This window comes from Leucoraja erinacea, chromosome 2, assembly GCF_028641065.1.
Source record: "Leucoraja erinacea ecotype New England chromosome 2, Leri_hhj_1, whole genome shotgun sequence".
Lineage (NCBI taxonomy): Eukaryota > Metazoa > Chordata > Chondrichthyes > Rajiformes > Rajidae > Leucoraja > Leucoraja erinaceus.
This window is the reverse complement of record NC_073378.1, coordinates 37,828,977-37,854,242: the sequence shown is the minus strand read 5'-3', so window position 1 is coordinate 37,854,242 and position 25,266 is coordinate 37,828,977. Positions and strand designations below refer to the sequence as shown.

The 25,266-nt window shown below is 45.4% G+C and overlaps 1 protein-coding gene across 1 annotated transcript in view; it reads left to right on the top strand.

Moving 5' to 3' along the window:
• matcap2 (microtubule associated tyrosine carboxypeptidase 2) overlaps positions 1–25,266 on the top strand; it is a 58,842-nt gene that overhangs the window by 27,867 nt on the left and 5,709 nt on the right. The window contains exons 5-8 of the mRNA XM_055655025.1: positions 2,228–2,371; positions 3,525–3,657; positions 13,053–13,358; positions 24,037–24,134. Coding sequence (XP_055511000.1) covers positions 2,228–2,371; positions 3,525–3,657; positions 13,053–13,358; positions 24,037–24,134 — 681 coding nt within the window. The remainder of the gene's footprint in view (positions 1–2,227; positions 2,372–3,524; positions 3,658–13,052; positions 13,359–24,036; positions 24,135–25,266) is intronic.

The following is a 25,266-nucleotide window of genomic DNA, read 5'->3' as shown; positions in this document are numbered from 1 at the left end:
ACACCTTGCACTTATTTGCATTAAATGCCATTAACCATTCATTAGCTCACTTGTCAGGCTGACCAGGAGTATGTTATAATGGATAGGAAAGGTTTGGAGGGATATGAGTCTGCGCAGGCAAATGGGATTAGTTTGGTTAGGCAACACGTTGAACATGGGTGGGTTGGGCTTATGTGCCTTTTTGTTGTTGTCTGACTCTAATTGTTACATTGAATTTAGAAACTTCAAATTAGAGACTTCAGTGTCACTATTTATTACAACAGCTCATAGAGTCTTATAGCATGGAAACAGCCCCTCAGCCCAACTTGCCCACACTGACCCATCTCCACTAGTTCCATCTGCCTGCATTTGGCCCAAATCCCTCTAAACCTGCCCTATCCATGTACCTGCCTAAATGCTTTTCAAACTTAGACAAAATCTTATTTATCCTGTTCACTGGAATCTAGTGATCAATTGTTTCACAACTTTTTATTTTAAAGAGTACAATGGTTTGAAGGGTTCTCTTATAAGCAGGAGGTTGCATTGTGTGTGAATTCCGACAGTCTTTGGTATCGCATCATGTAGAATCACTTTGCACTTTCTTTTGCACTTACACTTACGCTTAGTATGACGCTGCTGGGTACTGTCCTTCCTGTATATATTGTCCTTCGTACGGTATTGTCTGTATTATTTATTGTGGTGTATGTGGTGGTTGTATTGTACTGTACTGTATCTGTCTGAGAGCGAACCAAGACACATTCCTATCAACTTGTTGACATGGCAATAAACTTTCTTGAATCTTGAATCTTGAGAAGTGAATGTGTTCATGGTCATGATTAGATGCAGACTGGACTTAGAGTTCATTAGCTCAGATTACCGCAGTGCTACTGCACTAAAATAAGATTGGGAATTTGCACTATGAAGGTTGCAATGGGAAACACATAGGCCATGTTTGATATTTGACCTTAACTGCATGTGATATGGGCGTTTTTATAAATTAATTTAGTCCAAAATGCAAATTCCTCGTTCTTTTTAAATCCTTCTCACTATGAACGCCTCCCAGGATGTGATGGATGAGACTTAAAAAGGAACACATAATTAGTGGATGACTCACTGCTTGATAAATACTTTAATATTTTCCACATATTGGGAGAGAATATAGAGCATCCTGCAGCTTAGCTGCTTTAAGGTTATGATTTGTTGCACTTTAGTTTAACCCTGTGTTGAGAACTCTATTATGTTATGGGTTAGTTAGAACATTGAATAATAATGCAGCACAGGAACAGGCCCTTCTGCCCACAATGTCTTTGCCAAACATGATGATTGGTATCAGCAGGCAATTACAGTCAACTGTATCCCTTTCTGAAGACTCATCGCTCCAACTCAATTTCCATGAATTTCTGTTTCCAGCATTGAACATATCCTGAGGAGCAAGAGGAAGCCAATTCTTTTTCTATGAGCAGCTTTTTGTTTTAAGATCAGGAGCTATTTATCTTTGCTAGAGAAAAACAAAGCATCTTTTACTAATCATTCCATATGAAGATAAAACTAATAACATCTGCCTGCACACAATCCATATCCCTTCATTCCCTGCATTGCCAAGTACCTTTCTAAAAAGCCTCTTAAACGCCACTATCATATCTTCCTCACCCCTGGCAGCATGATTGTGGATGATCAGCCATGATCATATTGAATGGCAGTGCTGGCTAGAAGGGCCGAATGGCCTACTCCTGCACATATTGTCTATTGTCTATTGTTCCAGGCACCCACCATCGTGTGTGTGAGAATAAATAAATAGACAGATAAATAAATTGACTCACCGGAGGTGGAGGTGAGTCAAACTGTCTACACTTGTCTATGTCTCTCATAGTTGTATGTGCTTTTAATAGGTTTTCCCTCAACCTCCAGTGTCTAGCGAAAACAATACAAGTCTGTCCAACTTCTCCTTGAAGCTAATGACCCCTATTCCAGGTTGCTTTTAGGCATCCGTTTTCTTAGAATCATATTTTCTTTGGTTCAATTTTTACCTCCATTGTTATATATATATATATATATATTTTTTTTTTTAATCAATACAAAAAATATCTAGAATCATACTGATTGCAGCTAAGTTTTTCATGTTTTACTTTCATCTCAACAATAAGCACATTGACTTGTATCTTTCTTCAGAAGTAGTTGATAAGAGATTATTTGGAAAAATCTATAATGCCTCTTATAATGTGCTTCAATATTTTTCGTTCTCTGGCAGGCTATCAAGATAATGAAAATGGCCCTTCAGAAATACGGCAGCTATGAGAAGTTTGAGCAAGCAACTGGCGGGAACCTGCTCACCAAGAGTCGCATTTGGTTCTACGTGAAGAAGTACATGGAGAAAGAGAATTGCCTTGGTGATGTAAGCCAAAGTAGAAAGTCCCGTACCTCGTATTTAGGGGCGGCACTGTGTCACAATGGTAGTTACTGCCTTACGACACCAGAGACCCGGGTTCGATCCTGACTACGGGTGCTGTCTGCACCAAATTTGTACGCTCTCCCCATGACCTGCGTGTTTTCTCCGGGAGCTCTGGTTTCCTCCCACACTCCAAAGATGTACAGGTTTGTAGGTTCATTGGTTGGTATAATTATTTTTTTTAAAGTTGGCCATAGTGTGTATAGGATAGTGTTAAAGGCCTGTCCCACTTGGACGTCATTTATGCAACATCGTTTACACGTCACGACGCACGATGCGCGCATGGCGTGCATTACGCGCGCATGGTGCGTGGTGACGTAGGCAGTGACGCGCGGTCGCACGTGGCCCCCCAGGATTTTGGGATTCACCTGCGTGACATGCAAATGACACCCAGGTGGGACAGGCCCTTAAGTGTGCAGATATCGCTGGTTGGCGCGGACTCGGTGGGTCGAAGGGTCTGTTTCCGCACTGTATCTCTAAAACAAACTAAATTATTACTTTCAAATGTGATTCAACATTGCTAATGATTTCTTGAAGGCACTTTGAAGATTTCAGAACCTACTGCAAATGTTTGTATCTGAATAGAATCTCCATCTATTAAAAGGCCACTGGACGTTTGGGCACACTGCGTCCACACTATTAGTGTCATGTGTGTCATGTGAAATATGTTTTAGTTATAGAAATACAGTGTGGAAATGAGCCCATTGGCCCACCGTGTCCACAATTACCCGTATGCTGCTTCTATTCTACACACCAGGGTCAATTTACAGAAGGTAATTAACCTACAAACCCGCACGTCTTTGGAATGTGGGAGAAAATCAGAGCAGCTGGAGGAAATCCAAGCAGTGACAGGGAGAACGTATAAACTCTGCACAGACAGCATCCATAGTCAGAATCGAACCTGGGTCCCTGGCGCTGTCCTCCTGAGATTCTGCCTGACCCACTGTGTTACTTCAGCACTTTGTGTTCTATATGGGAATCTCAGCATCTGCAGTCCCTTATATCTACTTAGTATATTTTCTGCTTAGTTATTTCAGGTTGTCAATATTTTATTTTTTGAAAAGCCTTCTAAATTGCACGTCCTTGTAAAATTTTACAGATTGCCGTCCACTTAACAGATGATTTGCTTTCTCGTGCGTCTATGACGATAGTGAATGGACGTCCAACGCTGACCATCAACGTTTCTACCGCCCGTGAACACTGGCTGGAGGGAATGCTGAGACATGAGATAGGTACAAGAACCATCTTCCATGATTAGCGGCTGCAATTTGATGGGTGGGCGGGGGTCGCGGGGAAAGGAATCTGTATTAAACTCGGACAACAAATATATATTGGGTACTAACCAGAACATTTGATCCAACAATAAAGCGGCATTACGGGTTGCAGCGCCGGAGACCCGGGATTCCTCTCACAACCTAAAAACGTACAGGTTTGTAGGTTAATTGGCTTAGTCTAAGTGTAAATTGTCCTTCGTGTGTGTAGAATGTTACAATGATACAATTTATTTGTTGTCATTTGAACCTCATTGAGGTTCAAACGAAATTTGGTTTCTGCAGTCATACAAACAAGAATGGTGTTAACGTGCGGACTCGGTGGGCCGTAAGGCCTGTTTCTGCGCTGTATCGCTAAACTAGACTAAAACTGAACTAAACAAAGTGGCAGTCCATGAAAGTTCCAAAACTAAAACAAAATCCTTAAATATATTCCCCTCTAACCCTTGTCACAGTTTGCATTAACTGATAAGTAATTGGGGAAAAAAAAGATGTAATGTGTAGAACATAAAACAGTACAGCTCAAGAACAGGCCCTCTGGCCCACAATGTTTGTGCCGAACATGATGCCAAGACCATTGTTTATCTTGCTATACATAATCCATCTATTTCCATTCCCTGCATATCCATATGCCTGTCTTAAAGTCATTTGAATACCACTAACGTAAATGTTTCAACCACAACCCCCGGCAGCATGTTCCAGGCACCCTCCACCCTCTGTGTAACATTAAAAAAAAAACTTGTCCCGCACATCTCCTTTAAACTATCCTTTGAATTGGGCGTTAAATCAAAACCCGTGTACCTGTTCACTGAGGCCTTTGTCAGTAATTGCAGAAAAATGGGAAGATAAATTTGTCTTCAACCAAGCCCAACAAATAAAGAAAAACTAGTCAATAAAATGCACTGCTTTTTGAGGGCAAACTGCATTTCAAAATGATTTCTTCTGCACGAGTGTTGTCAGAATATTACTGAGATTATTATAATTTTAATATTACTTTGCACGCTGCAAAACCTTTTCACTGTACCTCGGTACACATGACAATAATAATCGAAACCGAAACTGAAGTGGTAGGTACCATGTAAGTTTCTCAGGGCTGCCAACATTGGGTGCATTTTTCAGCTTGAAATTGTGCAATAAGGTGCATACTGTAGCGAGTCTTATAACTTACACTTGAATGTAATATATATGCTTTAAATTGGATTGGAGCGTTTTTGAAAGGGTGGAGCCTGTGCGATCACTGATCACTGGCCTTGGGGGTACCCGGTGAGGGAGTGGAGCAACTGAGTGGGGAGAGGGTGTGGAAGAAGGGTAGGAACTTTTTGAAATTTGATGTATTAAAATCATGTTTTAGTGCACTGTAGAAGTATGATTTCAATGTTTTTTGTATGAAGGATTTTTAAGAGGTATCTTTTTAAGGGGTAACTTTATCCACACAAAGGGTGTATGGAACAAGCTGCCAGAGGAGGTAGTTGAGGCAGGGACCATCCCAACATTTAAGAAAAAGTTAGACTGATACATGGATAGGACAGGTTTGGAGGTATGGACCAAAAGCAGGTAGCGTAGCTGGGACATGTTGGCGGGTGTGGGCAAGTTGCGCCGAAGGGCCTGTTTTCACACTGTATCACTCTATGACTACATTATACCTCCACCATGCATGAATGCTTCAAAATCAAGTGATCGAGTTTTATTGCCATATACTCAAGCATAGAAACATAGAAAATAGGTGCAGGAATAGTCCATTCGGCCCTTCGAGCCAACACTGCCATTCAATATGATTATGGCTATTCATCAAAAATCAGTACCTCTTTCCTGTTTTTTCCCCCCATATCTCTTGATGTCGTTAGCCCCAAGAACTAAATGTAACTCTCTCTTGAAAACATCCAGTGAATTGGCCTGCACTGCCTTCTGTGGCAGAGAATTCCACAGATTCACAACTCTCTGCGTGAAGAAAGTTTGTTCTCATCTCAGTCCTAACTGCCCCCCCCCCCTTTATTCTTAAACTGTGACCCATGGTTCTGAACGCCCCCAACATCGGGAACATTTTTCCTGCAGTTACAGTAAGTGAAAATCTAGCAGGCAAGCAGGATGCTTTCTCCAACCACCCCCATTTGAAGTCCACTACCTTCCACCGTTTCTACCCAATGCTTGGTACTTACTTCCAGCAGCCACTGGTTGTCCTCCAGGATGCACCGAGCCGCAGCCTGATCCATGCCGGTCACCTGGGCAAATTCGACACAGAGACTCTCTCTCTCTCCCCCCTCTCTTCTGCTCTCTCTCCTCTCAACCTCCCTCTCTCTCTCCCCCTCTCTCTCCCTCTCTCCCCCCTCTCTCTCCTCTCTCTCTCTCTCCCTCTCCCTCTCTTCCCTCCCCCTCTCTTTCCCCCTCTCTCTCCTCTCTCCCCCTCTCTCTCTCCCTGTCTCCCCCTCTCACTCTCTCCCCTTCCCTCTCTTCTCTCTCTCCTCCCCTCTCTTTCCCCCCTCTCTCCTCCCCTCTTTCCCCCCCCACCTTACTCTTCCCCCTCTCTCTTGTCCCCTCTCTCTCCACACTGTCTTCCTGTCTCCTTCCCCTCTCTCTCTCTCCACCTCCCTTTGAGAGTCTGTCCATTCGGCACAGAGACTCTCGCGGCAGCGGCAGCGGCGCTTCCGACGCCCGGGACACTTGCACTGTCCGGAGTGCTCCATGGCCAGAGCTGCAGCGAGTGACACGCGGGCCCGGCAAACACTCGTCCGTCCCGGCTTCCCGCACCTGTTCTGGCCGCTGGTTCTGCTCCCATCCCTCCTGCAGCCCCGGCTCTCCAACACCCGCGGACCATGCAGTTTATCCGAGTTTTGAAAGTTTCGTTGATCACAAAATTTCTCACCACTGAGCGTGAGAAATGTCTGATGAGCGTGAGGGCGTGAGAGTTTGCTTGAGGGCGTGAGTCTCACGCTCAAAGCGTGAGAGTTGGCAGCCCTGGTTTCTTGTTGTTTTTAACCTCACTCCCGCTTCCAGGTAAAAACTTCTCCACAGGAGAAGGACAAATGGATGAGACCAGACACATTTTACAAGCAATACAAATTCAGGGCAGATGTTTTGGGCTGTGTTGAAGTCCTGGCTGACTTTTTTACCAGTGTGAGTAAATAGAAATGTAGAAACATAGACAATAGGTGCAGGAGTAGGCCATTTGGGCCTTCGAGCCTGCACCGCCATTCAATATGATCATGGCTGATCATCCAGAATCAGTACCCTGTTCCTGCCTTCTCCCCATATCCCTTGATTCCATTAGCCCAAAGAGCTAAATCTAACTCGTAGTTAGCATTGAATCCGGATCCACGGCGCTGTAAGGCAGCAACTCTACAGCTGTGCCACCGTGCACTTACTTGACTGGTAAGCCAGGGCTGCCAACATTGGGTGAGAGTTGGGAGTGAGAAATTGCGAGAGACCAAGCCCTTGGGAGCATATCGACCGAGGTGTGGGGGAGGGTGTGGAAGGGAAGGGCAGTCTCCCCTCCATTTAGTACGGAGCTTTTGCATCTTTCAGCTTGAAATTCTCCCCGCAACTGTCCCCGCAGCTGCTTTTGCTTCTAACACCCGCGGCCCATGCAGTTGATATGAGTTTTGACATTTTCTTTGATCACAGAATTTCTCACGACAGAGCGTGAGAAATTTGTGATCAGCGTGAGAATTTGGCGAAATGCATGATTCTCACGCTCAATGCATGAGAGTTGGCAGCCCTGCCTCTCAATCCCCTTCTATCCCCCCCCTCTTCCGCTCTCTCTCCTCTCTCAACCCCCCCTCCTCTCTCTCTCTCTCTCTCTTCTCTCTCTCTCTCTCTCTCTCTCTCTCTCTCTCTCTCTCTCTCTCTCTCTCTCTCTCTCTCTCTCTCTCTCTCTCTCTCTCTCTCTCTCTCTCTCTCTCTCTCTCTCTCTCTCTCTCTCTCTCTCTCTCTCTCTCTCTCTCTCTCTCTCTCTTCTCTCTCTCTCTCTCTCTCTCTCTCCCTCTCCTCTCCCTCTCTCTCCTCTCTCTCCCTCCTCCCCCTCTTTCTCTCTCCCCCTCCCCTTCCCTCTCTCTCTCCCTCTCTCTCTCTCTCCCTCTCTCTCTCTCTCCCCTCTCTCTCCCCCTCTCTCTCTCCCCCCCCTCCCCCCCCCCCCTCTCCCCCCCTCTTTCTCTCCCCTCTCTCTCTCCCTCCCACCTCACTCTCCCCCCTCTCTCTCGAAAACATCCAGTGAATTGGCCTCCACTGCTTTCTATGGCAGAGAATTCCACAGAAGTAAGCAGAAATAAGATCTACAACAGTTGTGTAAAACGTCAAGAGTTAAAAATATTGGCACATATACGCTTGATATTTGAAGGAAGGTAGACTGATGCTGGTCAGTTGAGTCCAAGGGTGGGTGAAATATCCCGAGGTGGGTGTCAGATAAGGAGGTAAAAGGAGGATTGAAAGTGAAAGTGGGCTTGCATCCACCCTTGCCTTGAATCCCATCTCAAAAAGATTCCACCATGATCCACTGCCTCAGACAGCTGAACCTCGCCTCTTCAGCAGCCTTTTCTGCAGAGGAAGCTGCATATAGTTTAGTTTAGAGATACAGCGTGGAAACAGGCCCTTCATCCCACCGAGTGCGCGCCGATCAGCGATCCCCGCATACTTAACACGACCCTACACACACTAGGGACAACTTTACATTCATACCAAACCAATTAACCTACAAACCTGCATGTCTTTGGAGTGTGGGAGGAAACCGGAGATCTCGGAGAAAACCCACGCAGATCACGGGCAGAACGTACAATCTCCGTACAGACAGCACCCATAGTTAGCATTGAACCCGGATCCACGGCGCTGTAAGGCAGCAACTCTACAGCTGGTAAGCCAGGGCTGCCAACATTGGGTGAGAGTTCAGATTCAGATTCAGATTCAATTTTAATTGTCATTGTCAGTGTACAGTACAGAGACAACGAAATGCATTTAGCATCTCCATTGAAAAGCGACATAGCAAACGATTTGAATAAATAATAATAAGTGTCCGGGGGGGGTGGTGATTGGCAGTCACCGAGGTACGTTGTTGAGTAGAGTGACAGCCACCGGAAAGAAGCTGTTCCTCGACCTGCTGGTTCAGCAACGGAGAGACCTGTAGCGCCTCCCGGATGGTAGGAGGGTAAACAGTCCATGGTTGGGGTGAGAGCAGTCCTTGGCGATGCTGAGCGCCCTCCGCAGACAGCGCTCGCTTTGGACAGACTCAATGGAGGGGAGCGTGGAACCGGTGATGCGTTGGGCAATTTTCACCACCCTCTGCAATGCCTTCCGGTCGGAGATAGAGCAGTTGCCATACCATACTGTGATGCAGTTGGTAAGGATGCTCTCGATGGTGCAGCGGTAGAAGTTCACCAGGATCTGAGGAGACAGATGGACCTTCTTCAGTCTCCTCTGGAAGAAGAGACGCTGATGAGCCTTCTTGGTCTGGGAGTGAGAAATTGCGAGAGCGAGAGACCAAGCCCGAGGGGGGGCGGGGGGGGGGGGGGGAGGGTGTGAGAGGAGGGTGTCCCTCCTCCCATTGGTACGGAGGTTTTGCATTTTTCAGCTTGAAATTGTGCAATATGGTGCATACAGTAGCGAGTCTTTTAACTCACACTTGAATGCAATATATATGCTTTAAATTACATAAGCTAGGAATAAGGTTAGACTAAATTACATTCCACAGTAGAGCCCAGGTTCTGATCAACACGTGCAGCATGTGAATGACCTTAGTATATTTATGTATGGAAATCAGATTATTGTCAAACACTTGGCCCATGTTGACCAACCTGGGTCTCACTGCACTACTCCTGACCCTGTATCCAGTTGCATACCTTCTCTCATTCCTGACCCTGAGTCCAGCCTTACACCTGGCCCCCTATTCTACCCTGATCATAGCTGCTGACCTGCTTAGGTACCCAGTGCTGAACACTCCCCTGGTCCCAGCTTTGACTGCACACCTAGTACTATTCCAGACCATGACTCTGGATGCACACTTGGCTTTGCTCCTAGCCCCTTTGCACTGACAATATATCTGGCCCACACATAAAGCCCCATATCTGACGCCCTTGACTTAACCTATTACGTTCAAGTCCACAGGTGCTTATATAATGCGGTAATCCTTTATGGGGCACTTCACAGACCAAATGATACCAAAATTTGCTACAGCCATTGGCTTCCATGTTATCTAACATGTTAGTTACTTTGTCAAATAAGTCATCAATTGGTTGAACACAATTTCTCATCCATAAAATTATACTCATTCAGCTGTATAAGTATTCTGTTACCATTTCTTTCATTTTCCTAACATACTGTCCTGAAGTCATTTTCACCCCCAATATTTTCAGCATTTTGCTGTCTTACTATCAGCTGGGACTTTTCCGAAATGCAAAGTCCAATCACTATATATTTAAGCAATATTATTCTATTAAATGTGATCTTGAGAGTACATAATATTTTCTGTGGTATTCATAACACAACAATGATAAATAGATCTTTGTTTTGATTGCACCTACCAATATGCATACATTATTATTTTACAATTAATATGTACCGAGGGCAAATTTTTGTTCCATTGCTCCCCACTCCCAATTACTTTTACATTGAAGTGATTGAAATCCAAGTGAAGTTTAAATGGCATCATAAAAGTAAAACCTCCAGAATGGATGATGTTCATTACGTGGTTGGTTGGGGTCAGTATCCGTACACTTACTATACTACAATTACAATTACTTTGAATCTTCAGATGTCCTGGTTCAAGCTAAAACTAAAGACAAATAATAATCTTACACATGCCCCTGCAAGTATCTCAGTCACTCCTTTAAAATATGCCCCCTCTTTGAACAAGCTCTTAAACATCGCATCTGAATCAGTTTTCATGTGATTACACTCCTTGAGGATGTTCATCTACGTGTTCAATTAATAAAACAATGAGATTGGGGACATTTCTATTCAACGTGTCAAATGAATTGGGGGGGGGGGGGGGCAGAAATAGTCAGTGAGGTAAACAAACATAATAGTTGATGGCAAATGACAATAGTGCTGCCTTCCCAATATTTAACGGAAGGAAATAATGGGTTATCGGGTTGTATGTTGTGACAGACAGCCTGACACCTTGCATGTCTCTCCCCCTCTCTCTCCCCCCTGTCTCCTTTCCCTCTGACGGCCCGGGACACTTGCACTGAGGCTGCTCCAGGGCCTGGACAGAGTGTGAGAAATTTGTGATCGGCGTGAGAGCGTGATAAATTGTCCAAATGCGTGATTCTCACGCTCAAAGCGTGAGAGTTGGCAGCCCTGGGTAAGCAGACTGGCTGCGGGAGGCAATGCAGTGCCTCAACTGTGGAGTGGGCCGCTGGAGGCCCTGCAGTAGCCTGGGGCTCGGCTGGTCTGGTCGACGCACCGACAGATATAAAACGTGGACTGGATGCTGCCTGCATGAAGCAGTGGAGCAGCGATGCAGGACACCACGACAACACTTGGGCAAGCTGACCCCGCAATGCCATAAGGACAACGGGTCTTCATGGCCAGGTTAAAAACTCCACACCTATAACAACTGGGACTTCAAAATAGCACCAAATCTGGCGACTCTGTATACCATCTCAGTGTACTACTTGTTATTATTACTATTACTACTCGGAGGAAGAATCTCGACCCAAAACGTCTCACCCATTCCTTCTCTCCAGAGATACTGCTTGTCTCGCTGAATTACTCCAGCATTTTGTGTCAATCTTCGATTTAAACCAGCATTTGCAGAATTCACTGACTTCATCAACTTCACCACTAATTTCCATCCTGCACTTAAATTCACTTGGACCGTCTCCGACATCTCCCTACCCTTTCTAGTTCTCACCGTCTCCATCACAGGAAACAAACTATTGACCGACATCTACCACAAACCTACTGACTCCCATAGCTATCTTGACTACACTTCTTCCCACCCTGCTTCCTGTAAAGACTCTATCCCCTACTCCCAATTCCTCCGTCTCTCCTCGATATCCCACAGCTCCACTCTTACTCCCCCTCCTCCCATTCGCAACAAGGACAGAGTCCCCCTTGTCCTCACCTTCCACCCCATCAGCCGTCGCTTACAGCATATAATCCTCCTACACTTTCGCCACCTCCAACGGGATCCCATTACTGGCCACATCTTCCCATCTCCATCCCTTTCTGCTTTCCGCAGAGACCGTTCCCTCCTCAACTCCCTGGTCAACTCGCCCCTTCCCACCCAAACCACCCCCTCCCCAGGTACTTTCCCCAGCAACTGCAGGAGATGCAACACCTGTCCTTTTACCTCCCCCCTTGACTCTATCCAAGGACCCAAACAGTCTTTCCCGGTGAAGTCTTTTCACTTGCACCCCCTCCAACCTCATCTACTGTATCCGCTGTTCCAGGTGTCAATTTCAACACTTCATCTCCCGCTCCCATTCCCAATCTGTCCTTTCTGTCCTGGGCCTCCTCCATTGTCAGAGTGAGGCCCAGTGCAAACTGGAGGAACAGCACCTCATATTTCACATGGGTAGTTTACACCCCAGCGGTATGAACATTGACCTCTCTAACTTCAAGTAGCCCTTGCTTTCTCTCTCCATCCCCTTCCCCTTCCCAGTTCTCCCACTAGTCTTACTGTCTCCGACTACATTCTATCTCTGTCCCACCCCCTCCCCTGTCATCAGTCTGAAATGGCTCAGGCCACTTAAATCAGCTGCCCTGGACATTTTATGATTGTTTTTTACTTGTATTTTAATGTTCCTTTATTTATTTACTTATTTTTTTTTACCTGCACTTTTTTTAAACTATTCGTACTGTTTTTTATCAGGGACTGGATTGTTTTTTTTAATCGTTTTTATTTATGCGTGAAATGTTTAAGTTTTAATGTGCGATGCTCCGGTATTCCCTGGGAAACGTCTTCTCATTTTGCACTGTACAACTGTTGCTTTGCAAGATGACAATAAAAGGATGATGATGATGATGATGGTGATGATGATGATAACTCACCCGCTGAGTTACTCCATCTGCAATTCCTTCCTACACATACTACTATTATACCTTTGTACAGTATCTGAGATGTTTATCTAAGATTTATCCAAGTGCTTATGTACAGTGATGCTTATTCTGAACTGTATACAAAAATGTCGCATGACATTTGTCTCCATACTGGGAAAAAGCATTGCAAAACCAGCAGGATGTTCATTGTACCTCTTTGCCCCCTGCCAAGTATGTGCAGCAGAGCCGTTTAAAGTAATTTGTTCATTGAACCATTGGACAAATTAAGTTCATTGTACCTCTTTACATGTGACGTTTAAAGTACCATTGAACCATTGGACATATCCCCTTCAGCAACTACAGTGGAATTAATGTTGAATTCTTTGCAGGTACCCATTACATACGGGGTTTGAACAACAACCTACAACCCTGGAATAACTGGAATGGCCGCAGGAAACACGGGCTTAAACCAATCAACCCAACTGAGGAAGGACTCGCTAGTATCCACAGTGTGCTGTTCCGCAAGGATCCCTTCCTCTGGAGAGCAGCTCTGCTCTACTACACAGTGTACCAGGCCAGCCACATGTCCTTCAGCGAGCTCTTCCTCGACATTGGGAAATTTGTGGAAAACCCAAATACGCGGTGGGATTACTGTGTGCGGGCCAAACGTGGGCAGACTGACACGTCTCAGCCAGGTAGAAATTTGTTCTCATTTGTTCCTGCACAGTAGGTGCTCATAATTGTGCAATACAATCTCCAGACAGTTTGCAAAAGTTTATATTCTTCCCTCTCGTAAAAAAATGCAATGATATTGTTCATGCGCTTATTATATATAATTGAAATGTGCTATTAGTTGGTTTGTGATTGTATTCGTGTTCTGCACTTGCCTCTTTCCATCTGACTTTATCTCTCTCAGCCTGTCCATTCTCCCTCTTACATTTATCTTAGTTTAGTTTATTGTCATGTGTGCCGATGTGCAGTGAAAAGCATTTTGTTGCGTGCTAACCAGTCAGCGGTAAGACAATGCATGATTACAATCGAGCCACTCGCAGTGTACGGATACATTAAGTGAATGACGTTTAGTGCAAGGTAAAGGCCGATTAAAGATAGTCCGAGAGTCTCCAATGAGATAGACAGTATTTCAGGACGGCTCTCTAGTTGTGGATAGGATGGTTCGGTTGCCCGATAACAGCTGGGAAGAAACTCTCCCTGAATCTGGAAGGCATGCGTTTTAATTCTTCTGTAACTCTTGCCTGACGGAAGAGGGGAGAAGAGGGAGTGACTACACTGGAGGAGTAAAGGGGCTGTCCCACTGCGGCGACCTAATTGGTGAGTTTAGAAGAGTTTAGGAGAGTTTGTAAAAATGTCATGTTGAAGACCTCCTTCGACTATGTAGAAGACCTCCTTCGACCTCCTTCGACTATGTTGAAGACCAGCTTTGACTAGCTTCGGGAAAACTGGACACCGAATACTGGAGAGTGAAGACGATCTCCTTCGACCTCCCTTCAACTATGTTGAAGACTATCTACGACTACCTTCGATTATTTTCGACTACCCTCGATTACCTACGACTAATATGCCAACCTACTATGACCTACTTCGACTAAACCTACGTGTAAAAAAAGTATTGATTTTTTCCATGGCGACCTTTTATTACTCGCGGGCATTTTTCAACATGTTGAAAAATACGCCGCGACCTAGCTGAGGCCTCGAGTACGCGGTGACTACTCTCGAGCATGAAGGAGAGTTACAAAGACCTCCTGGGACCTTGTGTCGACCATGCTGAGAGTATGAGTCGAGGGCAAACTCGCCAGAACTCGCGGATTAGGTCGCCGCAGTGGGACAGCCCCTTAAGTTTCTCTGAGGAGTAGATCTGGCCGACAGATCAGGAAGTTTCCAAGTATGATCTCTAGTCTGAGTGAAAGGCTCAGCTGGGAGGAGTAATACTGATAGCTGGTTTTAATGACCGTCGACCCAGAGGCAGGGGGGATTGGCCTGAGTTTTTCCTCCTGTGCTGAACATTGTATTACAATTACTTCTGCTCAGTAAAGGTCAAAGTTGCAGCAGCCATCATCCTACCATCCATCACATATAATTGGCCACAAAATCACAGCCCAGATTTCATTTCCCTGGTCCAAGCAGCAAACGAGACGATCATTAACTATAGTGTCATGCAGTTAAGGAACGTCTGTTGGGCCCTTTGGCCCACCTTGTCCATGTCAACCAAGAAGCCCCATCTGCGTTAAGGGCCTGTCCCACTTTCACAACCTAATTCTCGACCTTTTTACTCGTGGACATTTTTCATCATGTTGAAAAAACGCCCGACCGGCTTGATGCCACGAGTACCCACGGCTAGCATCACGACCTACTATGATCTACCTACGACCTACCTACGACCTCCTACGACCTCGTGACGACCATGCTGCGAGTATGTGTCAAGGGCAAACTCGGCAGAGGTCGTAATTTAGGTCGTGAAAATGGGACAGGCCCTTTAGTCTCATTTGCCTGCATTTGGCCCATATCGCTCAAAACCTTTCCTATCCATGTATCTGTCTAAGTGTCTTCCAAATGCTGTTATAGTACCTGCCTCAACTATTACCCTTGGCAGCTTGTTCCATATACCCACCACACCTGAGCAGAAAAAATTGCTCCTCTCACCATAAACCTATATGCCCTGGTTCATGATTCCTCTATCTTGGGTAAAAGACTGTGCATTCACCCTATCTATTCTCCTTGTGATTTTATACACCTTCATAAGATCTCCCCACAGCCTCCTATACTCCAAAGAATAAAGTCCTAGCCTGCCCGGCCTCTCCGAATAGCGCAGGCCCTTGAGTCCTGGCAACATCCGAGTAAATCTTCTCTGCACCCTTTCCAGCTTGATGACATTCTTTCTATAGCAGGGTGACCAAAACTGAACTAAGTACCCCAAATGTGGCATCATCAACGTCTTGTACAACCTTTAAGGTCATAAGTAATAGGAGCAGAATTAGGCCATTCAGCCCATCAAGTCTACTCCACCATTCAATTATGGCTGATCTATCTCTCCCTCCTAACCCCATGCTCCTGCCGTCTCCCCCTAACCCCTGACACCCGCACTAATCAAGAGCTCAACGTATCAACGTATAGTCAATACGTTGACTGGTGTAGGCCAAAACATTAAAAGTCTTATTTTCCACCCACTTTCAGTGCACTATGCACCTGTACTCCTCGAATCCTCTGATTGACAACACTCTCCAGATCCTTGCCATTCACTGTGGAGGTCCTGTCCTGGTTTGACTTCCCAGAATACAACGCCTCTCACTTATCTGCATTAAGCGGCCTTAGCCATTCCTTAGCCATTGGCCTTGGCTAATGGCGAACTCTATTAGCCATTCTTCAGCCATTTTCACTGACCACAATACCACCTTTAGTGTCATCTGGAAACGAACAAATCATCACTTGTACATTCTCATCCAAATCATTGATATAAATCATAACCAGCAATGGGCCCCAGCACCGATCCCTGAAGCCTCCAGTCCGATAAACGATCTTTCAAGACAACACTCTGCTCCTTCCTTGAAGCCAATCCTCGATCCAGTCAAAATGTGTAGGAAAGAACTGCAGTTGCCGGGTTAAACCAAAGAGAGATAAAATGCTGGAGTAACTCAATGGGTGAAGCAGCGTCACTGGAGAAAAGTAATAGGCCGAGGTCAAGCCTTAAAGCGCCAGGTCCGATCCTGACTACGGGTGCTGTCTGTACGGAGTTTGTATGTTCTCTCTGTGGCGACATGGGTTTTCTGTGGGTGCTCTGGTTTTCTCCCTCACTCCAAAGACATACAGGTTTGTAGGTTAATTGGCTCTGTAAATTGTAAATTGTCCTTAGTGTATACGATGGTGTATAAGGTAATCCTGGTCAGCGTGGACTCAGTGGGACGAAGGTCCTGTTTCCGCGATGTATCTCTAAAGTCTAAAGAGATGTTCACCTCCTGAGAACAAATCTCTCGCTGAATAACATGGAACGAGCTGTCAGAGAAAGTAGTTTATGCGGGTACAATAACAACACGTAAAGAACATTTAGACAGATACACGGATAGGGAAGGTTTAATGGGATATGGGCCATGGGAGTAGCTTAGATAGAGCATCTTGGTTGGTGTGAACAGGTTGTGCTGGAGATCCTGGTTCCATGCAGTATGACACTAAATAAAAACAATATCGCTCAAAGGGACTTTTAACCCTTTGAGAATCGTCACTTCTTAAGCCTGTAGATCTGCCTCATAATACCAGAGACCTGGGTTCGATCCTGACCTTGGTGCTGTGGTTACTGAGTTTGCACGTTCTCCCTGTGACCGCGCGGGTTTCCTCCAGGTGCTCCAGTTTCCTCCCACATCCCAAAGACGTGCGGATTTGTAGGTTAGTTGACCTCTGTAAAATTGCCCCGAGTGTGCGGTGAGATGACTAGTGTGAAGGGGGGTAAATCAGGGATAGTCATGGACTTGGCGGGCCAAAGGGCCTGTTTCCATGCCGTATATCTAAACTCTAAAGGTAACTGAACCTCAACGAGCAATGATTTTTGGTTGAATTTTGTGGTCATACAGTGTGGAAACAGGCCCTTCAGCCCCAACTTGCCCAGGCAGACCTGTGGTGTCGGGCAGCATCTTTGAATGTTTTAAAGGCAAGTGAAGATGGGAGGCTAATGTATACACTTCACTGAGTTTCTTTTTCAAGAGCTGTGCTGATGTGTGGATTTTATAAATGAGCAAGGTCTGCGAATCCTGCACTTCACATAGCCTGAATGCCAATAGTGCCCTGGTTTAGGTTACACAGACATTCTACCAGCGCAATATCTCTTGGTCAGCTGTATGACGGGAACAGGTTGCTTTTTAATCAATTTAGCCAGTTGTGCTTGCGTCCAGCTGATCAATCAAGCTGTCCAGCAGAAGGAGGGAGGTAAATAACATTATGGAGGAAGAGACAAGAAAACCTTTATGATTTTAGTCATGGCAAGACCAGAACCAACGAAATCCATTGAGGAATTTAGGATAACATTCTTACTCAGAAGGCCATTAAATTGAGGACTGAGAAGAACTGGATTCAAGGGAAAGATGGATAAACATATGAACCAGAAGGGAATGGAGGGCTATGTTTAACTTAATAAGCAATGGTGGAAGGACACTTCTGTGGAGGTTATATAGCGATGGTAGAATCAGTTTAGAGGCAGAGATGTACAGCATGGAAAATGGGCCTTTTGGCCTAACGTGCCCACGCCGACCACTATGCCCCATCTATCTTTTCTCACAAAGGTTCAAGGTGAGGGGGGATGTTTTAACAGGAATCTGAGGGGTAACTTTTTCACACAAATGGGGTGGTGGGTCTATGGAACCAGCTGCCAGAGGAGGTTGTTGAGGCAGGGACTATCCCAATGTTTAAGAAACAGTTAGTCAGGTACATGGATAGGACAGATTTGTAGGGATATGGGCCAAACACAGGCAGATGGGACTGATGTTGCTGGGTCGGTGTTTCCACGCTGTAAGAATCTACGCCTATGACATAAGGACATTCTGCTACATGCCACAGAAAAGCAACAGAATTGCTATGTACAGCCCTACAGTCATAGAGTTAAACAAGATGCAAATATCCCTCTAGACCTTTTCTATCCATGTACCAGTCCAAAGATATTTTAAATGTTGTGATATTACCTGCCAACTACCTCCTCTGGCAGTTCATTCTATATTGCCCTTCAGGTATTGCCCTATTACATTTTTCCATCTTCACCTTAAACCTACAGTGTGTCCTCTGGTTCTTGATTCTGCTTCTCTGGGTAAAAGGCTCTGTGCATTTACCCCCTCTATTCCCCTCATGATCTTACACACCTCTGTAAGACTTTTCCTCATCCTTCTGCACTCCAAGGAATAAAATCCTAACCTGTTCAACTTCTCCGTATATGCTTTCAAATCCTGGTGACATCCTCGTGAATCTTCTCTGCACTTTTTCCAGCTTAACAACATCTTCCCCAAAACCGGGTGACCAAAACTGAACGCAATAATCTAAACGTGGCCTTCCACCATTGCTTATGTCTTGTACAGCAGTAGCATAACATCACAACTGTTTCTCTGTTGGAAATACAACGGTTTTGTTATGAATGTATGACAAGGCTTTCTGCAATATATCGAGTTTCATTTCCTCATATCTTCTGATCTTATAGCCAGCGAGCCCCATATATGTTTTTGGTTGATAGAGAGGTTTAACTCAGTGGGACATAGAAACATAGAAAATAGGTGCAGGAGTAGGCCATTCGGCCCTTCGAGCCTGCACCGCCATTCAATATGATCATGGATGATCATTCAACTCAGTATCCTGTACCTGCCTTCTCTCCATACCCCCTGATCCCTTTAGCCACAAGGGCCACATCTAACTCCCTCTTAAATATAGCCAATGAACTAGCCTCGCCTACCTTCCGTGGTAGAGAATTCCACAGAATCACCACTCTCTGTTTTTCTCATCTCAGATCCCCCCTCAATCTTCTAAATTCTAGCACGTACAAGCCGAGTCTTTCTTCATACGAAAGTCCTGACATCCCAGCAATCAATCTGGTGAACCTTCTCTGTACTCCCTCTATGGCAAGAATGTCTTTCCTCAGATTAGGAGGCCAAAACTGTACGCAATACTCCAGGTGTGGTTTCACCAAGACCCTGTACAACTGCAGTAGAACCTCGCTGCTCCTATACTCAAATCCTTTTGCAATGAAAGCTAACATACCATTCGCTTTCTTTACTGCCTGCTGCACCTGCATGCCTACTTTCAATGACTGGTGTACCATGACACCCAGGTCTCGTTGCATCTCCCCTTTTCCTAATGCAGCATCGCCGGAGAGAAGGCCTGGGTGACGTTTTGGGTCGAGACCGTTCTTCCGTTTAGTTTAGTTTTTCAGTTTAGCCTTTTCAGTTTAGCTTATTGTCACGCACCGAAGTACAGTGAAAAGTACAGTAACCAGTCAGCGGAAAGACAATACGTGATTACAATCGATCCATTTACAGTGTATAGACACATGATAGGGAATAACGTTTAGTGCAAAGTAAAGCCAGCAAAGTCCGATCAAGGATAGTCCGAGGGTCACCAATGAGGTAGATAGTAGTTCAGCCCTGCTCTCTGGTTGTGGTAGGAAGATTTAGTTGCCTGATAACAGCTGGGAAAAAACTGTCCCTGAAACTGGTGGTGTGCGTTTTCACACTGCTATACCTTTTGCCTGAAGGGAGAGGGGAGAAGAGGAAGTGGGAAGGGTGTGACTCGTCCTTGATTATGATATTTTTGAGACATCTGTTTTGGTGATATTGGTTCAGGTATAATTATAGGCCAGGATAATTCCCCTGCTCATTTAAAAAAATTGCAATGGGATCATGTACATGCAGAGGCCACATAGAGGCCTGGTTTAGTGTCAACTGGCAGAGGCTAGCTCTGATAGTGCAGCTGTCAGTACATAGCAACATTGGCCAATGTTTTAATGGTCAACATATAAACAAGCATGTGAATAAAGAGCATGAACAGGCCACTCAGCCGCTCGACACTGCTCTGCCATTTCATCAAATAATTATTATAGACAATAAGTGCAGGAGTAGGCCATTCGGCCCTTTGAGCCAGCACCGCCATTCAATGTAATCATGGCTGATCATCCCCAATCAGTACCCCGTTCCGGCCTTTTCCCCATATCCCCTGACTCCGCCATATTTAAGGGCCCTATTTAGCTCTGTCTTGAAAGTATCCAGAGAACCGGCATCCACTGCCCTCTGAGGCAGAGAATTCCACACTCACCACTCTCTGTGAGAAAAAGCGTTTCCTCATCTCCATTCTAAATTGCTTACCTCTTATTCTTAAACTATGGCCCCTGGTTCTGCACTCCCCCAACATCGGGAACATGTTTCCTGCCTCTAGCGTGTCCAAACCCTTAACAATCTTATATATTTCAATAAGATCCCCTCTCATCCTAAACTCCAGAGTGTACAAGCCCAGCTGCTCCATTCTCTCAGCATATGACAGTCCTGCCATCCCGGGAATTAACCTTGTAAACCTACGCTGCACTCCCTCAATAGCAAGAATGTCCTTCTTCAAATTAGGGGACCAAAACTGCACACAATACTCCAGGTGTGGTCTCACTAGGGCCCTGTACAACTGCAGAAGGTTCTCTTTGCTCCTATACTCGACGACTTGTTATAAAGGTCAACATGCCATTTGCTTTCTTTCTTTACTGCCTGCTGTACCTGCATGTTTACTTTCATAAACTGATGAACAAGGACCCCCAGATCCCGTTTTACTTCCCCTTTTCTCAACTTAATCTGCCTTCCTGTTTTTGATACCAAGGTGGATAACCTCACTTTTATCCACATTAAACTTCATCTGCCATGCATCTGCCCACTCCCCCAACCTGTCCAAGTCACCCTGCATTCTCATAGCATCATCCTCACAGTTTACACTGCCACCCAGCTATGTGTCATCTGCAAATTTGCTAATGTTACTTTGAATCCCTTCATCCAAACCAATGATGTATATTGTAAATAGATGCGGTCCCAGCACCGACCCTTGCAGTACCCCACTAGTCACTGCCTGCCATTCTGAAAGGGACCCTTTAATCCCTATACTCTTTGTTTCCCGTCTGCCAACCAATTTTCTATCCATGTCAGCACTCTACCCCCAATAACATGTGCCCTAATTTTGCCCACTAATCTCCTATGTGGGACCTTATCAAATGCTTTCTGAAATTCCAGGTACACTACATCCACTGGCTCTCCATTTCCCCTTCGTAAATCCATGCTGACTCGGACCGATCCTGTTACTGCTATCCAAATGTGCAGCTATTTCATCTTTTATAATTGACTCCAGCATCTTCCCCACCACCAATGTCAGGCTAACTGGTCTATAATTCCTTGTTTTCTCTCCCCCGCCTTTCTTAAAAAGTGGGATAACAATAGTTACCCTCCAATCCACAGGAACTGATCTTGAGTCTATGGAACATTGATCAGATTTTTTTACCTCAACTCAGGCATTCCAGTCTACCCATATGTTCATGCTCATAAGTGATAGGAGAAGAATTAGATAATTTGGTCCATCAAGTCTACTCCGCCATTCAATCATGGCTGATCTACAGTATCTTTCCCTCTTAACCCCATTCTCTGGCCTTCTCCCCATAATCACTGAAACTTGTACTAATCAAGAATCTATCTATCTTTGCCTTAAAAATATCAATTGACTTGGCCTCCACAGCCCTGTGTGGCATATAGTTACCTTACACCCTCTTGCTTAACCTATTGCTTGCTGTTAGAACATACAACAGTACAGCACAGGAACAGGTCTTTGGCCCACAACCTCCATGATATTGCTTAACTTGATCCACATTTATTTTATTTTCTGTTGCGAAATGTTTAAAAAGTCATTAAAAATTATTTTTTTTACTTCATGGTTTGCAGTCTAAGGATCTCTCAGCCTGATTGCCTGCCCAGTCTGCTCATCAATGTTAGTCAATGAGTCACCATGGAAAGTGCAAGGCCAGGGAACCTGGCATAAGGGACTATCAATGCCACAGACTGCAACAAGTCTCCTTCTACAAGACCGCCAGTGAATGCTGTTCCTTCACTTTAGTTTAATTCAGTTTAGTTCAGAGATACAGCGGGGGAAACAAGCTTTCGGCCCACCGAGTCCGCAACGACCGGCGATCCCTGCAAACTAACACTATCCTACACACGCTCGGGACAATTTACACTTTAACCAAGCCAATTAACCTACAAACCTGTACATCTTTGGAGTGCGGGAGGAAATCGAAGATCTCGGAAAAAAGATCATGGGAGAACGTACAAACTCCGTACAGACAGCACCCATAGTCAGGATTGAACCCGGGTCTCTGGTGCTGCAGGCGCTGTAAGGCAGCAACTCTATCGCTGCGCCACTGTGCCGCCCAATCACTGTTGGTTGAAATTCCAAGGCAATGTCCTTCCCTCTTTTTCTGATCTTCACTTTCATTGTTGTGTGTGCTAATTGGCTACCCTTACAATATTAAATTTAGTTTAGTTTATTGCCACGTGTGCCGTTTACAGTGAAAAGCTTTTTGTTGCGTGTTAACTTTTTGTAATGTGATCGTTGATCATAAAAGGCCTTTGCGGAAAATTAAAATTGTGAAAGAAACGCTAATGGGCCTGTCTCACTTAAGCGACTACAGCCAACTTGGCAGTCGCCACATGTCCGCCAGTGGTCGCCGGGGTGTCGCCTGTATGGTCGTGAGTAGTCTCCTCAGTCGTAGCAAAGAGTCGGAGCGTCTTTCTAGTCGCTGCGAAATTTTCAAAATGTTGAACATTTTTCAGCGACAGTGGGTTTGACATATGAGCGTATCTTGACTTCTTCTGACGTAGACGCTATGGTAGGTTGTCGCCTAGTTAATGTAGCCTGTCGTCAGGGTGATGTAGGTTGTCGCCGGTGCTGACCGGTGAATTCCATTGGCGACTACCTGCATCAGCCTACGTCAACCGGCGACAGGTGCCGGCGACTGAATTGGCTTACCTTGTCGTTGCTTGTCCCGGGTGGACGTAGGTTGTCGGTAGCTTGCCGTAGCTTGACGTCGACTAGGAGGTAGGTTGCTGTAGACAGTGTCATAGGGGGAGGGTCCATTCGCCGTTTTTCTGCCGACCTGCTACGACTATGACAGTCGGTGGCAATCGCTAGAAAAAACGCCTAAGTGGGACAGGCCCTTAACTTATCTGTGAATTTTTTCTTTGCATAAAGAGAGAGATTGAGGGGGGATCTTATAGAAACTTACAAAATTCTTAAGGGGTTGGACAGGCTAGATGCAGGAAGATTGTTCCCGATGTTGGGGAAGTCCAGGACAAGGGGTCACAGCTTAAGGATAAAGGGGGAATCCTTTAAAACCGAGATGAGAAGAACTTTTTTCACACAGAGAGTGGTGAATCTCTGGAACTCTCTGCCACAGAGGGTAGTTGAGGCCAGTTCATTGGCTATATTTAAGAGGGAGTTAGATGTGGCCCTTGTGGCTAAGGGGATCAGGGGGTATGGAGAGAAGGCAGGTACGGGATACTGAGTTGGATGATCAGCCATGATCATATTGAATGGCGGTGCAGGCTCGAAGGGCCGAATGGCCTACTCCTGCACCTAATTTCTATGTTTCTATGTTTCTATGTTTCTTTACATAACTGCGCCGTGCATTCACTCAATCTTGGTATTTGCTTGCCCCCATTAACCTTCCTTTTTCCCTCACCGTTCACCCCTCCAACCCCTGGCCGATCCCAGTTCTTTCTTCCCTGTCCCCACCTTGATTTGAGAATACAAAATGAAAATGAAAATCTTGGTGATGGAGGGAAATTAATTCATAAACATGATCTGATTTATCTCATTCAGGTTGTTTTAGCAAAGACCAAGTCTACCTGGATGGCATCCTTAAAATTCTGCGACACAGAGACAACATTGACTTCCAACTATTAACGGCATTAGGGAAGGTCAGCTGAATTAACTTTCTCCTTTTATGTTGTGCTGTTCACACGAGTGGTGTTTGTACTGTGCAGTGATTACAGATATAAACAGTAGATGTGTTCATTATGTCATGGTCATAGTTTTATTGCAAAGCCCAAATGTCTCATGAACTGGATGGCGTAGTGGTGGTGTCAGGAACCTGGGATCGATCCATAACTCTGAGGATCTGTCCTGGTCCCTCAATACCACCAAACTGATTAAAAAGGTGCAGCAGCGCCTCTACTTTCTGAGGAGGCTTATGAAAGTTCACCTGTCCCCTCCGATCCTGTCCAACATCTACCGCTGTACCATCGAAAGCATCCTGACCACCTGCTTCACGGTGTGGTACAGCAGCTGCACCGCAGCTGACAGGAAGGCCCTGCAACGGGTGGTGAAAACCGCTCAGCACATCATCGGTGCCCCGCTCCCTGCCATGGATGCCCTCCACCGCACACGGTGTCTGAGACGGGCTGGGAAAATCATTAAGGACTCCTCTCACCCTAACCATGGACTATTTGCCCTCCTCCCATCAGGGAGGCGGTATAGGAGCCTCAGGTCTCGCAGCAGCAGGCTAGGGAACAGCTTCTTCCAAAACACCATTACCCTGCTGAACTCACAGGCCCGACGCTAGCTATCTTTATATTCTTTTATCTGTATATATTTATTTGCCTATATACTAGATCTACATATCGACATTGTACATATTGTTTTAACCAGTATTTTACTACTTTGCACTCTGATTAGATGCTAAACTGCATTTCGTTGTGCCTGTACACGTATTTGTGTAATGACAATAAAGTTGAATCTAATCTAAACTACTGATGCTGCCTGTACGGAATTTGTCTTTCTCCCAGTGACCACATGGGTTTTCTCTGGGTGCTCTGGTTTAGTTTAGTTTAGTTTAGTTTAGTTTAGTTTAGAGATACAGCGTGGAAACAGGCCCTCTGGACCACCGAGTCCGCACCGACCAGAGATCCCTGCACATAAACACTATCCTACACACACTAGGGGCCATTTTACATTTATGCCAAGCCAATTAACCTACAAACCTGTATGTCACTGGAGTGTGGGAGCAAATCGAAGATCTTGGAGAAAATCCACGCAGGTCACGGGGAGAAT